We start from the raw sequence: 22,945 nt of genomic DNA, 5'->3' as shown, positions 1-22,945 counted from the left end.
TGCGACACCAGAAGATCAGGAAATAGCTGACCACCAGCCTGTTAATGGAAAGTGCATACATTAATTAACTGTTAAAAGTAGCGTAATGAATGTGTGCAGGTGCTGTTCTATCAAATTCAGCTGACATGAAAGTAGCAGGGTGTTACGTTCAGGGCACATTCCAGGATTGACACGCTTGTCTGGTGCTCACTCTGCTTCCTCCCTTTTCATGGCTATCAGGAACTGGTTATAATTAGTAGTGGGTAGCTTGGGAAAGCAAGGCCAGCAGGCCAGTGAAATCAATAACCAAGCAGCAGCAAGCTGCCCATCCATCCTGTGGCTCCTGTCCAACTAGACACTCAGCTCTCGGAGGGTTATGGGAGATAGCACGAAGGTTAGCTGTTCATCATTCCACAGGTCTCAGAGAAGCGCAGATCAGAAGAAGCGTGCGCATGCCTACTCGGAAGTTCGCATCGCTACCGTCAGGGAGACGCACACGGACGGGGCCATATTTCGTTGCTGATGGTCAGACGTAAACATACCTGCCACACCGGAGATGTAATCACTCAGATTTATGGGGGATCATATTTTAAAAGACAGGCTCTATTACTTTTTCCCATTAACACATGAATCAGCAAATGCAAACACCAGCTGTCAGATGCTCTTGGCTTGTGCAGCCATAACCATCAACATATTAACACTTGCAGCAACAACATCCACAAAGAAGACACAGCTGAGATAAAAAAAAACTAAAAATATCAAGTTTCTATAAGTTCTGACAATTTGAATGCTGCGAGACGGATCTGATTTCATCTTTTTTTCACTCTGTTACATGTTACTGCCATTTCAGTAATTGACCTGATGAATTGGGTTAACAGATTAAATACTAATGTTAGTTAAATATCCCACTGAAAATATCAAGTGTAGTGCACTATAGGGATGGGCGGTATGGACTAAAAAATGTATCACGATAATTTCTGGCATTTATCCCGATAACGATAAAAATCACGATAGAAAAAATACCAATTCAACTCCACCTTTGTAACTATAAATCTATCTCGCTCTCAGATCCGCCATGTTTGTTACACAAAAACGTCATCAACGGGAATTTATCCTTCTTTCTGGGTCATTTCTTTCGTTCCTTCTTTCTTTCTTTATGGCTCATTTCTTTCTTTCATTCTTCCAGGCTCATTTATTTTTCTCTTTCTTTCTTTCTTTCTTTCTTTCTTTCTTTCTTTCTTTCTTTCTTTCTTTCTTTCTTTCTTTCTTTCTTTCTTTCTTTCTTTCTTTCTTTCTTTCTTTCTTTCTTTCTTTCTTTCTTTCTTTCTTTCTTTCTTTCTTTTTCTTTCTTTCTTCCTGGCTCATTTCCTCCTTCCTTCCTTCCTTCCTTCCTTCCTTCCTTCCTTCCTTCCTTCCTTCCTTCCTTCCTTCCTTCCTTCCTTCCTTCCTTCCTTCCTTCCTTCCTTCCTTCCTTCCTTCCTTCCTTCCTTCCTTCCTTCCTTCCTTCCTTCCTTCCTTCACGTACATTGTGCATGATTTAACACAGAACCATGAATCGGTTTTACACAAAAACGTCATAAATGGAAATTTATCGTTTTTACGGCGAGATGACAAATTCTTACCGTGGGGAATTTTTTTGACGGTTTATCGTGAACGGTAAAATATCGCCCATTCCTAGTGCACTACATGGATTCTTAAGGCACTGGTATCTCACTTGCTTTGTGTGGTTACAGAGGCAGGGAGGAACTGAAAATTGTTGGAGACACGAAAGCAAGGGGAATTTTTTTTTAATGAGACTGAGGGACAGGAGGGCATCTGTAACACAGAGGGAGATGATGATTAAAGAGGGAGCGGCCAGCGGAGAGTTTGAGGGAACTGTGGGAGGACATGTGAGAGCAGAAAGATTATAATGATCCACTAGCAGCAGACCGGTCCCACATGCAGCTGGGACCACTCTGGCACACCTTAAGATACACACTGCCTGCTAAAAATAGAGAAACAGTTATAATTGCATTGCAAGGATTACTGTATGTCAAATAGATGTTCTTGTGCTGCTGCATTAGGCATCTTTAAAATGTCTAGCGAGTCTTGAATAAAGGATGTTCTTCTTACATGACAGTGATGAGGAAAATATTTACCTTGTTGTGTTTCTATAGAGACCCAAACGGCTGATCTGCGTCATTTATTTCCGGCACAATAAACCATCTGTAGAAGCTCCATGGAATGACATTCATTCATGCGAAATGCATTTGATTCAGTTTGCCTTGCAAAATGCCTTGTGCATCACTTTGTGTTTATTTCCAAGTAGTATAATAGAGTAGACTGGTTACTCACCCCAGCCTGGTGTGTTTGGCAGCACGAATCAAACACACTCTTATAATAAATATAAGGCTGCTCCTCTTTTACAAACCACATTGCTCTGACTCAACCTTGCCTTGATCCCTCTTGTGTTGTGTTTGTCTCAGATTGGGTCAAACAATCTTAGAATTTATTTTTTTTAAATATTATTTCATTTTCAGCTCTACTTTTGGAGCGCTTGATTCTGTGTTTGCCTCGAGAGGTTGTTGAATGGCTTTCTCTGCACCATTTCTCTATGAGCCTGTGAAATCAAGTGCACTTTAAGTAATCCAGAAGAAAAACAAGCTACTATTTTGACTCTGGCCTGGTGCAGACTGGATCAAAATTATCATCAAATACATAAAGGAGAGACTGATTTACCTTGCTGGGCACATAAAATGACTGGTCCCTGCAGTGCCAGCATCCAGTAAATCAAACACTCTTTAGGTATTTGTTTAGTGTATATCTGTTGGGCGCTATCCATCCCACAAAGCTGCCTCTTTCCTTGTCGACACTGGTTGCTCTCCCTCTTACTAATCTGTCGGTAACTGGAAAGATGTAAACTATTACTAAACAGTCATGTGTCATTCTCAGCACATCTGTTTATTGAAAAAACAGTGAGTGATGTAGTTAGCACATGTAAGACAGTGCTGAAAATGACACGCAGTGTGAGGAAGCCTTTAAAGGAGACGTAAAATAAAGATTAAAACATGATCTGTATTTGAGATAAGTTATTTGTTGTGTGAAATGACTACTAACTCAAAAACTTTTAGTTAAAACATCCCTGCCACTTCTTCAACTAAGCTGTCAGTAAGCTAAATTATCCAGCGTCACCATTAATCTTCACCTTGTTTCCCTGTTTGTTGTACTATATATATTTAACACTTTTCAAAGCAGATTCACCTCAGAGAAGGACGGGGGGGAGTGAAGTTCATATGCTGACTCCATCCCTTTAAACCAGCTGCTATGAACAGAGTTTCAAAGCCTTGTTTGAAACAAATAACAACTATTTCTTTAAGATCTTAAGAAACTTTACCTTAGAAACCTAAGAAAGCTTTTAAAAACGGCCATTATATGTCTCCTTTGAAGTGCCTTCATCACAGATCTATGAACTCCACAGAGAGAGAGAGACAACTTTCAGCAAGGAAAGTTCAACTTTATGGCATGAAAAGCTCCCTGTATGTACCAAAGTATCCATGCACGTGTGTGTGCTTGTATGCTTTCATGCACACTTTCAAGCATGTCTGGATACATTCACACACGCAGCCTACAAACACACACACTCAGACATGACGTGTGTGCGTTTTACGTTCTCTATATTGGGTTGTTATTGTTTTGTGGCAGTGTTGGGTGCTGCTGCGCAGAGAGTGGAGGCTGAGGAGGAGGAGGAGGGGGAGGTGCTGGATAGACACAGATGTCTGTTGGCCCTGGCAGCGCTGCGACACACCAAGTGGTTCCAGGTCGGCACCCACTCACTTCCTGTCTTCGTGCCCGATGCTTATTGTAGCCTGACGATTCACCTAGGGACGATACACTCACTGCCTGCTTACTCCGTACTGCTTTAATATGCCCACTCAGTTTGATACACATTTGTACATGAAAACAAGTTTTTTACTTAGAGACTATCACAATTATTTCTGCACTCCAAATTGTAGGAACATTAACTCACAACATTGTGAGCAAAACATGAAAGATGCTACACATCAGCACTCAATATACTTTCAGATTCTGTTTAATTCTCTCAAACTGCATTTTTTGCTGTCTTCAGTGTTAAATTCTACCTATTATACATGAACAGGAAATTGGTGAATGTAATAAGTATCGTAAGGCTACAAAAGCAATGGTTGATACTTGTTTTTCTTTTCGGCTATTGTGTGAACCTGCCTGCTTCGTACAGTGTGTCAGTGCTTCCCTTTGATCCCCCCCATTTTTATCCCCATCTATCTTCCTGCACACTTACCTTAGTAAAAAAAAGGGAAAGAAACGGCATCTAACAGAATATATGCATCTTCTGAGCGCAGAGTTAAAATACAAAAAAGAAATATTTTGAATGCACTAAATTCAGTCTGTTTAGCAATATACACGTGCCTCAGAATTTCCTGTCTGTGGGGAGCTCATGCAGAGCTGATACAATCACTCCATTATGACTATGGCACTGTGGAGTAATGCAGGATGTTATCTGTATGTATTTGCAAAAGTACCACTCCGCCTTTGCTCAATTTGTTTCCTACCTTCCTCTCTGTTTGATCTCCCTGCCTGCCTCCCCTCGTCTTTCCCCTTTCGTCCCTCTTCATCCCTCTATCTCCCTCAGGCTCGAGTGAACGGACTTAAGTCCTGTGTTATCGTTCTCAGGATACTAAGAGACATGTGCAATAGACACCCTGCCTGGGAACCTCTCAAGGGATGGGTGAGTCTTTTTACTGTGATTACCTCTGTTTGAGTGTTACTCCTGTGAAATGATGAGGAACTAACTGTTCAGCCCCTTCTGGGTTGTCACAACATGCATGGATTGATGATGATATGAAAAAATGAAGTACAAGCTGCAATAGCCTTCAACCACCCACCCACTTTTTGAAAGGTGATAGGATTGCAATGGGTTTACAAGATGAATGAATGAATAATTATTGTAAATTATTATCTGTAGAGTCCTAATTGTAGTATTGTTTTTTCAAGAATTCCATCTCTATCTATAATTAAATATCCATGTATTTGATTAAATGATTTTCAAATATATCATTAAGAAGCAACCTTGTGTTACCGGCAAAGCTGAACAATTGTGATACAACTCCAGGCTTGAAGGGCAAAAGTTTATGCCAACGTTTATGGATATGTTTTATGTCGAAGGGCTTACTTGTGTTGGCACAAGTAAGGCACCTTGTTGGCACCTTGTTTTTCATTCCTGCTTATTCATCTTGGCACTCATGAACTTCTTTTGCAGCCCTTAGAGCTCATATGTGAGAAGGCCATTGCCACCTGCAACAGACCTCTTGGGGCAGGAGAAGCCCTGCGTCGAGTCATGGAGTCTCTGGCCTCAGGCATACTGCTACCAGGTATCAGTCAAGCATGGCTATTTCCTGGCATTTCTGATGAAAAGAGATTTAAAAAAATAAACATTTGTTGAGCTTGGTTGGAAGATTAGATTTTTGTGCATTGCAGAGGTTGGAATGTTATGAATGACCCTGCGAAGTACAGCTGTCGGAGTTAGGAGAGCATTTTCGTTAGTTGCAGCTGAATGTCTTCTTTACAAAATGTTATACATCAGCTGGGAAATGTCATTGCATACAATTGCTTCTGATTTTGTTTCATTATACATATTAATTTTTGACCTAAAAGTCTGTCTGCATTAATGCTTGTGTGTGTGTGTGTATATATATATATATATGTATATATATATATATATATATATATATATATATATATATATATATATATATATATATATATATATATATATATATATATATATATATATATATATTAGGGCTGGGCGATATATCGAGATTTTAATATATATCAATATATTTTCAAACGCGATATGGTACGAGACAATATCGTTTATATCGATTTAAAAAAAAAAAAAAATAATAATAATTTTTTTTTTAATTTTTTTTAAATGATTTTGATATAGCTTATTTTGTGACAAATTGACTTGAATGTTTTATTTGAGATTTGCACAAATGTTTTGTTATTTGCACAACTGTCAACCTCAGTGGAAAAGTCTGCCTGTTACTGTCTACATTGTATTAATTGCACAGTGTATTTTAATGTAATTGTTATGCAGGAAAGGGATATTTGTTTTATTTTATTCAAGAAGCATTTTTATTCTATATATGCAGGCAGTTTATTTTTATTTCATTTGTTTTATACATTTTGATATTGTGCAGACCTCTGTTAATAAAGGAACCTGTGTGACATTTGGCACGAGGCTTTGTATTAAAACTGACTGTTTTTTTAAGGGTTTGCCTCAGAAAAAAATGAAGCTAACAGAGATGCTATGCTATAATGCTTTGGGGGAAACCCCAATTAAGGCACAGAAAAAATATCGAGATATATATCGAGTATCGCCATTTAGCTAGAAAATATCGAGATATGACTTTTGGTCCATATCGCCCAGCCCTTATATATATATATATATATATATATATATATATATATATATATATATATACTGTACATAATACATATAAACAGAGCTGACTATGGGAAAAATACAAGCAGCTATGGTAAAATTGTTATCTGCATCGTAGTAAGTAGCAACATCTACGTTTTTTTATGTGTATATGCATCTGTGTATCCTCTATCACTTCCCCCAGGTGGCCCAGGTTTACATGACCCATGTGAGAAAGAGCCCACAGACACTCTAGCCCACATGACCGACCAGCAGGCCGGGGCTATTACCTACAGCGCACAGGTACGCAAACAATGCAGCTCTGAGACAGTATTGTTATCCCCCAGCTCTGCTTGCCCTGAGCTGTCACACTGTGGGAATATGTAAGCAACACAACTATTACCAGACACAAATCCTCTCACACACTCTGTATTGACACGCAAACACAATTGTAGGAGGGCGCTTGCACGTCTCCAGAAAGAGCTGTGTGATGCTGCATTTTAAAGATTGGTGTGGGAAACCATTTCCATTGCAAGCCATAAATCCATCTCTGACACCCTGAGGATAGTGGTTACCTGCATGCACTGTGTGCGCGCACACTGTCAGGTCTTTCTTCACACACACACTTGGCTGAGAAGGGCAGCCTCTAAGCTGCACGGCTTAGTGAATCCTGCCGTCCATTTCCTTTGAAGGCAGCACGAACGAGGCTGGAATGTCAATGGGGATAATTGTATTGGAGCAGATACAAGCGCAGATAGGAGAGAGGGTGCTATTCTGTCAATGAGTTACACCAGGCGTCCTGAATATCTGACGCACTCTACCTTCCTAATAGATTAAATTTAGCAAAGCTACTGTGTGCAATTTGGTTATCTTCTTACACGTGGGTTAATACAAAGCGGCTTGTCCTTAAAGCACTTCTCAAAATCCCTGTTAATGTCATTCATTTTTGAATGGGAACATTAGAAATACATGGTCTTTGGATATAGACATGTATTTGGATGATTCCCAACACTAAATCCAGTGTCAAAACAATGTAAATGGTCTGCAATTTCAAATAAAATTAAAGCTGCAAGCAGCGATGAACGGGCCCTCGCACTCACGGCCACCGCCCCCCATAAGCATATCAGAAACTATACCACCCACGACTTCCTATGTCAAACCATTCAAAAGTTATAGCAGAAAAAAGGGACGACCAGTCAGAAGAAGGGGCGGGGCTAATTCAGGCCAATGAAGGTCAAGGACTCATTACAGAGTCCCATGACCCCACCCACGACTCTCTATGTCAAAACATTCAAATGTTATAGCAGGAAATAGGGACAACCAATCAGAAGAAGGCGCGGGGCTAATTTTCACCAATTATGGTCAAGGACTCAATACCGAGTCCCATGACACCACCCACGACTCTTTATGTCAAACCATTCAAAAGTTATGGCAGAGAAAAGTATTCTAGGGGGCGCTGTTGAGCCGTTAGGCCACGCCCATTAATGCAAACCATGAAATATCAAATTTATCACCAGGCCTGGCTTGCATGCAAAATTTGGTGACTTTTGGAGAACTATCAAATATGGACCAATCAGATGAAGGGGACGCGCGCTTTTTCGCGTCTAGCGTCGCCACGGTAACACTTTTGAAAGAGAAAAGTAATGCGCGTAGTCGCAAGATAAAGACGCACATTTTGATGTATAACACACCTGGGTGCACGTTACGGTTCGGGCCGTAAAAATTGACGAAGGAATGGCATAAATTGCGCCAAAATTACACAATAAATTAAAAATGGCTGACTTCCTGTTCGGTTTCGGCCATGGTGCCAAGAGACTTTTCTTTAAGTTGCAACATGCTGCAGGTGTGTACCGATTTTCATGCATGTACGTCAAACCGTATTGTGGGGCTTGAGGCACAAAGTTTTCCGGGGGGCGCTGTTGAGCCATTTTGCCACGCCCATTAATGTAAACCATAAAATATCAAATTTATCGCCAGGCCTGCCTTGCATGCAAAATTTGGTGACTTTTGGGGAACTATCAAATATGGACCAATCAGATGAAGGGGGGCGCGCTTTTTGCCGTCTAGCGTCGCCACGTTAACACTTTTGAAAGAGAAAAGTAATGCGCGTAGTCGGAGGATAGAGACGCACATTTTGATGTATAACACACCTGGGTGCACGTTACGGTTCGGGCCGTATTAATTCTCGAAGGAATGGCTCATATTGCTCCAAAATTACGCGATTAATTCAGAATGTTTAAAATGGCCGACTTCCTGTTCGGTTTCGGCCATGGCGCCAAGAGACTTTTCTTTAAGTTGCGACATGATACAAGTGTGTACCGATTTTCGTTCATGTACATCAAACCGTATTATGGGGCTTGAGGCGCCAAGTTTTTTCGGTCTGAACCAACCAGATGAAGGGTGGGCGCGCTTTTTGGCGTCTAGCGTCGCCATGGTAACACTTTTGAAAGAGAAAAGTAATGCGTGTTGTCGCAGGATGGAGACGCACATTTTGATGTATAACACACCTGGGTGCACGTTACGGTTCGGGCCGTATTAACTGCCGAAGGAATGGCATAAATTGTGCCAAATTGACACGATTAATTCAAAATGGCTGACTTCCTGTTTGGTTTCGGCCATGTCGCCAAGAGACTTTTCTTTAAGTTGTGTACTGATACAGGTGTGTAGCGATTTTCGTGCATGTATGTCAAACCGTATTGTGGGGCTTGAGGCACAAAGTTTTCCGGGGGGCGCTGTTGAGCCATTTTGCCACGCCCATTAATGTAAACCATTAAATATCAAATTTTTCGCCAGGCCTGACTTGCGTGCAAAATTTGGTGACTTTTTGGGCACGTTTAGGGGGGCAAAAAGGCCCTCCTTTCGTCAGAAGAAAAAGAAAAAGAAAAAGAAAAAGAAAAAAAAAAATTCCTACAGATACAATAGGGCCTTCGCACTGAAGGTGCTCGGGCCCTAATAACTGTGAGAGGGTCAGCTGTTCCAAATAAGTGGTCTTCCCAGTTCACACATGATCAAATGAATGCATCATTATAAAACTTGGGCTGACCAAGATGCAGGTGCAGGCCAAGCTGATGGTGATCCATTCATTTGAATCAGTAGTGTTGGAGCAAGGGGACGTCGAAAAACATGCAGGACTGTGTCCCTCGAGGACCTGGGCTGAAGAACACTAGCTCAGAACTGCAACATCGTGGAGGAGTTTGCTAGCTTCACCTCCAGGATCGAGTTGATGCACATAATCCATTCGTCAAGAATTTCAAAACCCTTACAGAGCCTCAACTTTGAAAAGAAAAGTGGAGATGCTGACTGGGTGAAGAAATGGAACATAAACATAGAGATACTGTATTTCAGATTCATCAAGGTGATTGTCCTCCTGGGAAGACAGTGTTAATATCATTGCTCATAAAAAAGTAACCAAAAGGTAGGACTCATATAAGTCTAAGTCCTTCTTTTGGTAGGAAGTCCTGCTTTGGTACTGTACTTTCACTCTGTACTTTGGTACAGTACTTTCATACTGTAAAATGTTGATTAAAACCCATTGTTATGTTAACATGGGATTACAAATATGAAAATCTTTTGTCCAGGAGCCATTTCTAAAACAGAAGCCTTAAGGGGTCTGTGACTACGGTCACACTAATCCCTAAGGAATAGATGGAGAAAAACACTCAGGACAGGCTATTTTGTGTATTTGCAAACCTGAGGGTGCACGGTTTCTGCCCATGTGCCTGCTGAGGTTGGAAAAACACAACCTGGATTTCCCTGAGCTGACCTCGAGAACCTATCACAACTGACCCCCCCGTTTACCTACCAGCGAGTACCCTCCAACAATGAGCTGGGAGTACTATTCACCTACTGTACCTCGATTACCCCAAACCTTAGTCAAGCCCGCTTTTGACCACCTGGTGAGAAGCAGCCATCTTTTGCCTAACCCTGCATTCACACTGAAAGCGTCACGGGCGTCATAGGCAGCCGGCTGCCATTCATTTCCTATGAAAACGCGCGTCAAAAAGCAGCGGGAGCAGCGGGAGCAGCGAGAGCAGCGAGAGCAGCAGAGGCAGCGGAGGCGTCGGGAGCAGCCGGAGCAGCGCGTCAATTTGAAGTTGAAAAATCTGAACTTTATGCAAATGAGCAGCGGCAACGCCGAGGCAGCGTCCAATCACAGACCGGGATTCCCGAAGCGAGAAGCCTCAATGCAGATTGTACGTTCATGTACACACAAACGTACACTCATTCACATGTGTACATGAGCAGAGCTGTGCACTAACAAACTTATTCTATCAGGAATTAATATATTTCATCCATCAAACTGACATTTTTGCTGATTTGACTGCCGTTTTTACCTGAACTGCTGATGTGAAACACGTACCTGATGGATGAGGAGCTGTATGGTCCGAACTATTTTATTTGTTACATCGATCCAACGCAAAATAATTAAAAACCGGCGCTTATTAATCACAAAACACAGTTTAGACATCATGACCAAATCTGCTCCGACAGTGTTCACCGCAGACAGACTGCAGCTTCACCGGGACCAACGACTTGCTGATGGTTGCTGTTGATCCGCGGACCAAACTTGCTAAAGAGAGCATCAACCTCACTCTTATCTATGCGGAAATTACGCTAAAATATAAAGAAGGCTTCCCAAAGTGTGATCTATGGTGAAATAGGAAACTGAAGATGTGCACGCTATATATAGATATGTGTAGACTGTTCCCTCCACTTCTGCAGCGCAGCTTTAGCCCCGCCCACTGCAGCCGTCGGCAGTACATGAAGCTTTCAGTGTGAACGCACCAAGCAGCGCGATGCTGGCATCAGGAGCTTTCAGTGTGAATGCAGGGTAACTATCAGGATCCACTTCCTAGAAAAGTCTGGGAAAAGATGGACACTCGAAAAATCTTCAGATAGAAGAAACGGAGAGGAAGGACGGCTTGTCAATCCCCAGCTACGAGGGCAACAGTTGCACTCCAACAATACAGTCAATACTCTAACTACACAAAATGTGCTTACCTCCCTTGGACATCAGAGCTAAATGAAGATCCAAAACAAGGATCTATTGAACAATTCACCGGCGATGTACACCATTCTAACTGTGGAAAGATCAAAGAGACCATTTATAGGCCACTGGGTATTTATAGCAAAGCTTTAACTTGAAGCAAGAAATTACAGTGTAAAAGCAGACTGTAATTGCTTCTTTGCTCATATTTGTTTATGCCTGTAATTTGAGTCAGCGTGAAATGTTTCAAGATTATATTTACACTTTAAACAGATTTTATTTTAATCTGGGGGGGTCACTCCTTCTCTTTTACACATTAAAAGTATTAACTGGGGTTTTAAAATGTCTTTTTTTAAGAAATAAAATGTGCTGATGACAGAAAAGACAAGGCACATGCTTTAAGAGAATGTACATTACTAAACTTCTGGATTACTTGTAGTGAATCTTATTAAGTTTGTCTATTTCCCCCTTTTTTACCTTGTGTGTGCTGTGTTCTGCATTCAACAGCATGCTCTCAGACTCATGGCATTTGGACAGATCTACAAGGTTTTAGAGATGGAGCCTCTTCCATCAAATAAACCATCACAGAAATATCCTTGGTGTGACAAAGAAGGTTTGTACCCGTCTCCATCTCTGTCTGCTCAGCTCTTTCCCTCGTTTCAACCCGTGTTTGTCTTCGTTCCACACGGCCCTCTTGTATGTTTGTGCATGGCCTTCATTATTGGACTTTCAGAACTTTCAGTTTTTAAATATTTTGGTTTTTACTTTCTCACTTAATCTTTGAAACCCAGTTTTTTGGCCTGTGCTTCTTGGCCCTCACTTGCATGGATGCTGTAACATAGCTGGATGTGGTTATGTATATGGCGAATATTTCCAGACTCCTCATAACCTTTCGGTTGTATTACATTTTTTCTACACCCAACCTCTATCAATAAAGCTAACAAATTAAAAATGACCCCCTCCCCTTTTTTTTTTCTTTCCCTCCTCAGACCAGTGTCAATAATTTGTATTCTTGCAGATGCTGCAACTATGCAGCAATGTTTCTGCTTTTGAGTACATGAGGGGAAAATTCACAGAAATGTCACAAGATATGCAGTTGGCACATTTCCATACTTATTCTAATTGAAAAGCGACTGGCCTTTTGGTATCTCATGAGGCTGATATGGAAAAATACCTGAGTATTTACATATTAAAGTGCCCTTAGGAAAAGATCTTACATGTCTTCATTGTTGTTTGGCTGTCTCCATGTCTGCCTGTCAGTTCTGTTTATCTTATCTGCAGCTATATCCATGTTACTCTAGGTTTGCTTCATGTATACTTTGTTTTCTGCAGCATCACCTCCCTGTGTTTCCGTCATGATATATTATTGTATAATTGATTGTAAGTGATTTTTTTATTCTTATTCTGATCCCTGACTTTTAGGTTTAGGTCTGAAGAGGCCGTATGAGGATGGAGCGATGGATGACAAGGACCTCATCAAGAAAATGAAGAGAAATCTCAGAAGAGGTAAGAGGAGGATGAAAACAAGTCATATATTGCACATAGATAGATAGATCTATAGATAGATAGATAGATCACGTGACGGCCGTGCCTCGACCCGCGGACGAAAATATTACTACGCTCAGAAGAAACTAGTACCGTTTTGCGGTCCCGATCACGGGACTCTTGCGGCGTTTTGAGCTCCGAACTTTTACTTATAAGGTGAGCATGAATCAATCGGTTTTATGATGTAAAGATTGTGTCGTCCCTAAAGGTGGGAGCGGGATGAAACGATAATGGGGTTCACCTTACGGCCTCAGGCTGGGAGCTGTCATAAGCTGAATAACAGTCATGTTGCATTTTGAGTTTGGGACTTTTCATAGTTTATTTATTTACTTTTATTTATTTATTTAACTTTAGTTGTTCAATTTCTGGAAAAGAAAAAAGTCAAGTCATACATGAGAGAAACTATTCAGTTTGTGACAAGATGCATAATGCAAACCGGAAATTTACTTTTAGTTCAGTTTGTGAAAAATGGTTGGCCTGGCTTTCTCTTTAAAACTTAAACAGTTATAAAGCATTACAAACTGTAACAATAGGACAAATGCACAGCATTGTTTTGTATTTTGTGTCTTTCAAATAAAAGACAATTTTTTCCAGTCATATGTTCCTCATTCAAGGTTGTATTGTAAATACTGCTATAATATCGTATCGTTATCGTGACCTCAATATCGTGTATCGTACCGTATCGTGAGATTAGTGTATCGTTACACCCCTAATAGATAGATAGATAGATAGATAGATAGATAGATAGATAGATAGATAGATAGATAGATAGATAGATAGATAGATAGATAGATAGATAGATAGATAGATAGATAGATACTTTATTAATCCCAAGGGAAATTGAATCTTGTGTTCACTACTATTATGCTATTATATTTATATTTATAAAGAAGAGAAATATATTAATTCAGAGTAGAAGAGTACTAATGTATTATGTCTTTAAAAAAATCTTCATCTTCAATTATTTAAAAAAGGTATAGCAGTTAGAGGTGGAAGAAGTCATTTTTTGCTCTTCACAAACAAGTGTCACTGCTCTTCCCCTTGCTTCTATTTTTTCACTTGTGTTATTTGTGTTCTCCTCTCCCTTCATCCCTCCTTTCAATCCTGGAGGCAGATCAATAGTATTGATTGCTAACAATTTACCCCCCCCCCCCCAAACATCCCCACCTCTGTCTTTACACAAGGAGAAGATGAACCGCATCATATGGGCGCTGAGAAATATTTCTAGCTACAGTGTATTGGCAAACAAGACAAAAATGATTTAATGAGAAATAAAATAGAAACAGACCTTTTATTCATGAAAACACCTGGACAGAGTGAAAACCATTAGATAATTTGATTTATGGTCAATATTATCTCTGCATTTGTCCTCTCTGTTCAATTCCAGCTGGACAGATGTTAGACTTTACATGTCACTATTATATTTATCCTAATTTGCTCTACTCCTCACTGTGAAACTCTCCCATCTGTTTTTTGCCACAGTCCTGGACAGTAAGGCCATAGACTCCAACCAGCCCATGAACGCCCTGATGCGTTTGAACCAGATACGACCGGGGCTGCAGTACCGCCTGCTGTCCCAGTCGGGGCCTGTTCACGCTCCAGTCTTCACCATGTCCGTGGACCTGGATGGAACCATTTATGAAGCATCTGGATCCTCCAAGAAAACCGCCAAGCTCCACGTTGCTGTCAAGGTACTACAGTATGACAAGAGTTCATTTGTGTTGCATCTATTCGCAACAAAATCATTTCAAACCACTTCACACTGAAATTAAATAGGTTCAGTAGGGCAGCCATTCTCAACTTTGGGGTCCCGACCCCAATTGGGGTCGCCAGATGACTAATGGGGGTCGCTGAATCATTTTGGAAAAATATAAATGCACAAAATTAATGTATCTTCCGAGTGGACGTTAGAAGGACGACAAGCGGTTTGTTACAATCAGGCCTTTTCTTACTCAAAACTAGTTACTGTCGGCCATAACGAGGCTACACCACAACAACAACAACGAATCTGTCCACTACTCTCATGTCTGCCCTTGACTACGTTTACATTCAGTCAAAATTCCGGTTACTGAAACATTCGGAATAATCTGTTTACATGCGTGAGCAAACAGGGTTATCCCTGTATACATGGTGATTCATCATTTGGGATATCTCCATCAAAACAGCGATGCACGGAGAACGTCATGACGTAATTCCCGTCATTTCCGCTTATTCTTCCTGTATTCAAATTCAAAACAAAAACAATAACAGCAGCACGGCGGAAGTTGTTTTGTTTCTCGGCCCTGTATTACTCCTTTTTCAGCGTCTTCCAGCAGTGCTTGATCTGGTCTGGCGTTCGTACAAATCCTGCTTCGCGCAACTTTTCGCTCACCTTTTTGTAAATCTCGCTATCCCGGTACTTTCTACCGTCTACAAATGACAAAATGTTCATATGTTTCATTACATTTATGAGGTGATTAGTCTCCTCCTCACTCCAAAAGTGTGGCGTGGTCTTGCGTTTCGCCATGTTTATAAGAACTTCCTGGACTAAAAAGAGCAAGATTCCTTGCGAAAAAACATGCACAGAAAACAAATTCATGTTCCTTTTAATGGGGATATCCCGTTAGGCGTTTACATGACCAAATATTTGGGTTAGAAAAGGAGTAACCCAGGGGTCGTATTCGGGTTTTTAAAAACCGGAATATAAGCAAATTCTGGCTATTCAAAGGGGTTATTGGTGTTTATATGGCCGTGCGCAACCGGGTTATTGCTAATATTCCGGTTAGAAAAGGGTTATTGAGTGCATGTAAACGTAGTCCTTGTCATTCACATATCAGAGCAAAAAAATGCTTATTTTCTCCCCGGTTTGCTGTCAGCAGGAGCGGCGGCTGCAGAAAGCAGACGCGTTCATAGATGGTCTGAAATCGCAAAACGTAAAATTAACCATTACTTAAAGGGGACCTATTATGAAAAACAAGTTTTCTCTTGCTTTAACATATATAAAGTGGTCTCCCCTCAGCCTGCCCACTCAGAAGGAGGAAAGCAACCAAATTCTGCAGTGTCTGTTCAGCCGCCCGGATGAGCCGTCCAGTGTGATGTGGATTCTACGAGCCGTTCAGATTCTACTCCCGTTGTTACGTAACGAAAGGAGCAATTTACATAGGTTGTCCTCCGATGTGTGAAACCACGTCCACAACTAACTCCACCGGCCGGAACTTCCACCATTTTTTCGTAGCGGTGTATCGCGTCATTCAGGCAGCCAATCAGCACAGTGCCTCATTATCATAGCCCCGCCCACTCAGAATCCCACATAGAGAATGAGGTTAGAGACTGGGAAGATAAAGACATGGCCCAGAGGCTGAATTTCTATTTTATTTAGCAAAAACAATCAAATGCTTGATTTTAAGACATTCAAGGCCTGTTTAAAATAGGTATTACATGCCATAATAGGTCCCCTTTAAACATTATAAAATTAAGCATTGTAACATTCACATTAAATTACCTAATTTCAAACAGAGAGTTGTTTTCCGATTCATTGTTTGTCCAAAATTCATTGTATCAATGCAGCGTTTCTATGCAGGTCCGATTCTGGTCAGTGAAGTGGTGGTGGTGGAGGTGGGAGGTTTGGGGGGAGAACTAAGAAAAAGATCTGCAGAAACTTTGCTAGCTGGAGAAATGGAGCGCTTAAAAGAAAAAGTTTTCCAGACCGTCAGCAGCAGCAGGGGTTCCAAGATCAGCCACCAGAACCACCAACAGAGAAAAGTAGGGCACTGGCCGGGCCGACACCGGCGGCTGATAAAGGTTCGAGGCTCTTTAAATATCAGCCCACTTTTTAAAATAAGGCTTTTCCTGCACAACAAAAAACAGTGTTGACTACCCAAAATGTGTCATTTGCTCTGAGGTGCCAGCACACGAGAGCTTGAAGCCAAAACGGACAGCAATGCATGTTAAATTGAGCGTTGCAACTCAAAAAGGTTGAGAACCACTGCAGTATTACAAGAAGTATTACAATCTTTTGCTTAGTGCTTGGATAAAGAAAGTCTCTTAAAATATTTCATTAGTTTCTCCTTTCTTCTTGGAACAATCGTTCAGCCTTAACTTTGAATGGAAGTATGATGTTCAGTTTCAGGGATGTGTTGCTGGGTTCAGGGTTAGACTCTGGCTGGATCGCTTTGTCAGAGTTTTCCCAAAGCCACCCCTTTGTTGTACTGGTGAAACTTTTTGAATCATTGTCTTAGCATAAAAGCATAAAATTCTGACATCCCAGCAGTCCGAAAAAGGCTCCGCTGTTATTATTTGTTAGAATTTTCTCCATCTTGACTCCAGCCTCCTACATATAAAAAATTAATTTACAGAATGGTGTTATCGCCACCAATTTTCAGTCAGAGGATTTTTGCTTAGTATAGCCGGAGGCTTCTATGGTGTTGAGCTTTTTAAATGCTTAAATGTTTTCTTGTATCCTATCAAGTCAGTGGCTTGAACAAAAAGTTGTGGTCCAGTCTGTTTTTGTGCATGGGTTTACTAGATACATGTGATTTGATGCTCATTTATGCTACAATGAAAGACAAGCACAATGTTCTTAAGATGATAATATGCATGCAATGACCATCACTTTGAAGATGCCCGTTAGATATTCAGAGTGCTGATAGAAAAAGGGATTGGATTTAAAAGCTAGTCAAACTTCTTTTGGCAGCAGTGACTTCAAGTGAGTGCTTTTGGTTTTCAGGTCCGAAAAATTCTGTGAGGCAGTGATAGGCACCCAAGCTGCTCAAGCCTCATACGGGCCCATAATAGCAGCAGGACGTACTAGAGCTCAGCTGTGAATACTTTTGTAAATGGGAACAAGACACTTATGAAACCTGATTTTTCTTTGGCTATGGGGATAGTGAGTGGAGACTGTTATGAAACAAAGTCTTTATTAATATTTGTGAAGTTCCCAAAGGTATATAACAGAGAAGCTGGACATGTACATTAACTAAATGAAACATTAAATTAATATTTACTAGTACTAGTTGTACTGTATGTGCAAGCCCCATGCAGTGTAAACAAATCTCATGAACTCTTTAAAACTAACTAAAACTAACTCTTTAATCACAATAGAATACAGAAAACATCAAATGTAGGAAAGTGAGATATTTTGCAATTTCATAGAAAAATAGAGATACCAGATTGTCTCAAAAATATGGCACAGGGCGATGTTTACCACTGTGTAGCTCCTTCTTTTTTTTTAATACCTAGAGGTACCAGCAATGACAGGCCAGAAACCCATAAGCCAGTTTTTTTCATCATTGTATGACTTTTTTTTTTTTAAACATATATATGAGGGGGATCAGGGTGGGGGGCTCGTGAGGGGGGGCATCCGCTGCACGTCTGAAATGAGAGAAACACAGGAAAACAGACAACGGGCACACAAGCCTTTGGAATCTGCAAGAGAGAAAACAAACAAACAGAAACGAGAACAGGCAGAGACACAAACAGAAACCATTCCAGGTCTCTAAAACTAAATCAGGACTAGACTACTGCGATTAACTGTCCCCCAAAACTGTGAGGTGAGCATGTAAGTGGGTGAACAGGCGTGTCTGTCTTTGTAATTGTGTGTGTGCAAAGTGAAAATAAGGCGTTACCTGAACTGCAATTATAGTGGAGGAGGGAGGGCACAGCCACCTGAGAGACCAGGAGCCGACAAGCCCTCTTTTTTTCTTAACAACAGTCTATAACTGTCTAGGAACTGAAGAGACCAGTTGTTGGAGTTTCAGGAGAGGAATGTTGGTCTATTTTTGTCTGATTTAAGCTGCACATAAGTCCTCAATCTTTTTTGTTGTGTTTTTCATTTGATGATGCTCCTAATCTTGTCAGCTGGTGAAAGGTCTGGACAGCAGGCAAACTCTTCTACTATGAAGACATGTTTTTCTAATGCATGCAGTAAGCAGTTTGGCATTGTCATGCTGAAATATGCAAGGCTTTCCCTGTAAAAGACACAAATAACCCCTGTCCTTCAGCATTTGTGGTTCCTTTCTAGATGTGGCCAGTCTATAGGCACTGATGTGCCCCTGTACCATCAGAGATGTAGGCTTTTGAACGGAGTGCTAATTTTAAAAAAAACAGATGGTTCCCCTTCTTTCCCCTCCACACTAGTAAGAAGAAAGTAGAGGAGTCCTCACTACAAAAGTACAATCTCCGCCTAATGTAAATGTGTATTTACAGGGCCACATTTCAGTATTTCTTTAGGTTAACTACATTCTGACTCTTTGGCGATGTAGGGTAGACACCTGGTTCATATGTCAATAAATGTGATGAAGAAAGGGGTGAGCATTCTCAAGTTATAAGCTTTTTTGTCACCTTTGCCCTATGCTGATTTACCTTTTTCAGAGATTGGGGTAGGTCTAAATAATAGCCAAAAATAATAATTTCTCCCAAAAATGAAAGTTCACAACCATCCATTTCATTAATGGTTGACCCTAAAGATCACAAAAAACATGGTTGTGCTTTGTTCTAACTCGGGTAGGGGTATCTCAAAATTTGATGGCCTCTGCTACAGTACTATAGAGGTTGAACAACGTGGCTTTCAAAAAGAATTTTACATTTTGGTTTGCCTGATCACAGAACATTTTACACTTTGCTTTCTGTCCATTTTATGGAGCTTTGGCCCAGAGAGGATGGCAGTGTTTCTGGATCATGTTCAAATGTGGCTGTCTTCTTTGCATGATAGCACTATAACCGGTCGTTGTAGCAGGGCTAGCCAACTGTGCTCTTAGACAGTGATTTCTGGAAGTGTACCTGAGCCCATGCAGCGATTTCCATTACAGCTGTGTTGATGAGGGCCTGAAGATCACAGACTTACCATGTTCCTTTTCTGCCTTGCCCCGTCATTTTTGATGATATTGTGTACTTTAGATGGTGATATATTCAACAGTCTTTGCAATTTTATTCTGAGGAATATTATTCTGCAACTGTTTGACAATCAAAACCTGAACTGCCACTATACTATTTGGCATCTACAATACATTTCATTCCTCCAGTTTGTGTTTTTATGTGCATGGAACGATGAAGGTGGGCAAAGACATGTAATCCCAAAGTGACTGTGAACAAAGAGGCTCTTCAGTCCACACAGCTTGGATAATCCGCTGTGCACTTCTTTCCCATAAAAGGCTCTTTTTTAATTCCTCTTCCTATTTTCTGCTCCCCTTCTCAGACACTTTCTTTCATTTGAGTGGCCTCGTTTTCATCTCTTTTCCTCTTACATGCTCCTTTGCTGTCATGGCTGGTTCAGCAGCTGTGGCATTTGGGTCAGAAACTTGTCATTCTCCTTTTCTTCTCTACCTGGATATTTCTGGAAGCCACTTCGTTGTTCAATGTGCTGTTTGGGAAAGAAAAGACACGTAACTCCACAAAGCTTTGGTTCAGGTCTTTTTTCTTTTAAAACACGATGTGAATTGCACTGTCTCGTCGATACATGGACAATAATATTGCAACAATTAGGGGTGGGTATTGGGAAGGACCTCACGATACGATACGCATCACGATACTTGAGCCACGATACGATACACATTGCGATATCCCGATTATGCAATATCCCGATTATTATATTCTACATAGTTCACCGAAAAATTTAAAAATGCATTACACATTTTAAAATCCAAGTTGTATATATGTACATCAGATGATAGTGATGGATCTTAAAATCCGAGTTGCATGTTCATCAGATTATAGTGACAATTCATGGGACAAACTGAGTCAAAACAATGTTTTATTATAACTATACAAGCTAAAGTTACAACATATCTGTATATGTTTTTCATATTATTTACATCATATGAAATTAACATTAAATTTAGTATGAGGTTGCTTTAATTATGTGGCAAATGATAATAAACACAAGAAAGATGGTACTAAAACCAAGGACAGGCACAGTGATCAGTCAGTATAGATATAAATCCATAAATAAATAAACCTCTGTCCATTATTTTTCATTTTTTAAGGACAGGCAATAAAACCGGAGCTCAGTGCAGGGCCCTCCCAGGGTTGGTAGAGAGTGGCAATGCCCAGGACTGTCACTTAGGTAGGAGCACTGGGTGATATAATGGGAAAAAGATCGGGGATAAAAAAAAAAAAAAAAAATCGATATTCAAAATTTGAATATCGATATTGAATCAGCTGGAAAAGTATCGCGATATATTGCCATATCGATATTTTTGCCCACCCCTAGCAACAATATTGCTGTTTCAAGAAGATTTTATGTTGAAGCATAAGACATGATTCACATTACCTTTGTTCTTCACAGTGCTATAATGTCTTCTCAAGGCAAACCATTCACTCACAAGGGGACTAATAATAGACCAGGTCTGTTCAGCTGAGAATCCATCAGTTCATCCATTAAACTGCGTGATCACTTTGTCTCTCTAGGTTCTCCAGGCGATGGGCTACCCGACAGGTTTCGACTCAGATCTAGACCCAATGAGCTCAGATGAGAAGTCGGACGGTGAGGGGAAGAACGACACGTCCTCACACACTAGCAATAACCCAACACACTCCGTGGATGGTTCCAACACACTGGAGGTAAGAAACATGGGCATGCACAGGAAAAACGACCTGTCACATTAAAGTCCAAAGCAAATTTGTCTGATGGCGAATAATGCAGAACTTCTTAATTAAATCTTATATGTAGCTGACAACAGACTGCTCAGTTGTCAAATCTAAATATACGCTTATTGCTCTTTTACACTGACTGTATCTTAACTTTCTTAAATGCTGCCAGATGTTTGCTGTCATGTGCTGCTAATTCCACTTTAATCTTGTGACAGTCTCTGCTTATCATGATCCATCTCCCAGTTTTACTTCAGCAGTGTGTTTTTTTAACGAAGCAATGAAGTGCTTTTAAAATGAAATGACTTTTCTCTCCCCAGGTGCGAACTCAGGGTCCAATTTTAACGGCGAGTGGGAAGAATCCTGTTATGGAGCTTAATGAGAAGAGACGAGGCCTCAAATACGAGCTCATCTCCGAGAGCGGAGGCAGCCATGACAAACGCTTTGTCATGGAGGTGAGAATAATGCCACCGCGGACGGACTTAAACACGAGCGAAATGGTTTTCAGCTCGCATGCACTTGCACAGCTGTGCACTCAAGCTGAGGGAAGACGCGTACGGTGGCTGAAATATGTAATCAGAAACAGGCGGATCACCCAGCAGAGTCAATCAGTCAACTTGTTTCCTAAGGCAAGCTTGTTCTCTGTGGGGTGTGTTGTTTTCCAACACGCCTGGCTGCTCCATCGCACTGCTGACTGATTAGCAGGTCTACTTGACAGCAGGGCATTACCAAACAAGCTGTCCTGCTCAGAGAAGCTTGCTGGCTGAGCCACAGACAACAGATAAACATAACGTTTGGGCAACTTAATTATGATATTGTTAGATTTGGCTGAATGGTATCATGAAAGAGGAAGGCTTCTTATGTAACAGAAAAGACTGCAGCAATTGTTAGAATTTAATTCTTCTTCACCCAAAATACAGTTTTATGTATTTTTATGTATTTAGATGAGTAGAGCTCATTTAAATTAGGGCTGTGCGATTAATCGATTTTAAATCGTAATCGCGATTATGTAATTAGAACGATGTTAAAACGTGAAAATCGTAAAATCGATTTTTCACTTTTTTTTTTTTTTTTTTTTAACCTTGTCTGCACACATATTAATGATTGATGGAAATACCTCTCAATACCTGCAACAAGTGCCCCATCGGAGAGGCTCTTTAGTGTAGGAGGGGGCGTTGTAACCATGGTGATATACTAACATGCCACCGGGTAGACCGGCTCGTGTTCCTTGCAAAAAACTTGCAAATGTGAATAGCAAATGTAATGACTGACATTACACACCTCTACCTGCTTCATGGGTTGCATTATTATTTAGCATGCAAAGACCCAGTTTAGTTTAATTAGAAAATGTCTTGTTTTATTTAATTGGAAATATAACTTACTTTAGTTAGTTAGTTTAGTTACTAACTACTAACTAACTTACTGTA

The 22,945-nt window shown here is 40.6% G+C and overlaps 1 protein-coding gene across 3 annotated transcripts in view; it reads left to right on the top strand.

Annotated features, from left to right (window-relative positions):
- Positions 1-22,945, top strand: part of strbp (spermatid perinuclear RNA binding protein) — a 120,258-nt gene that overhangs the window by 85,311 nt on the left and 12,002 nt on the right. For all 3 annotated transcript variants that reach the window (XM_061734292.1, XM_061734293.1, XM_061734294.1), the window contains 9 exons: positions 3,661-3,776; positions 4,628-4,723; positions 5,255-5,366; positions 6,630-6,727; positions 11,919-12,024; positions 12,834-12,917; positions 14,439-14,647; positions 21,339-21,491; positions 21,839-21,973. In XM_061734292.1, coding sequence (XP_061590276.1) covers positions 3,661-3,776; positions 4,628-4,723; positions 5,255-5,366; positions 6,630-6,727; positions 11,919-12,024; positions 12,834-12,917; positions 14,439-14,647; positions 21,339-21,491; positions 21,839-21,973 — 1,109 coding nt within the window. The remainder of the gene's footprint in view (positions 1-3,660; positions 3,777-4,627; positions 4,724-5,254; positions 5,367-6,629; positions 6,728-11,918; positions 12,025-12,833; positions 12,918-14,438; positions 14,648-21,338; positions 21,492-21,838; positions 21,974-22,945) is intronic.

Source organism: Cololabis saira, chromosome 11 (assembly GCF_033807715.1).
Source record: "Cololabis saira isolate AMF1-May2022 chromosome 11, fColSai1.1, whole genome shotgun sequence".
NCBI classification, from domain to species: domain Eukaryota; kingdom Metazoa; phylum Chordata; class Actinopteri; order Beloniformes; family Belonidae; genus Cololabis; species Cololabis saira.
This window is presented reverse-complemented; position numbering and strand designations above follow the sequence as displayed.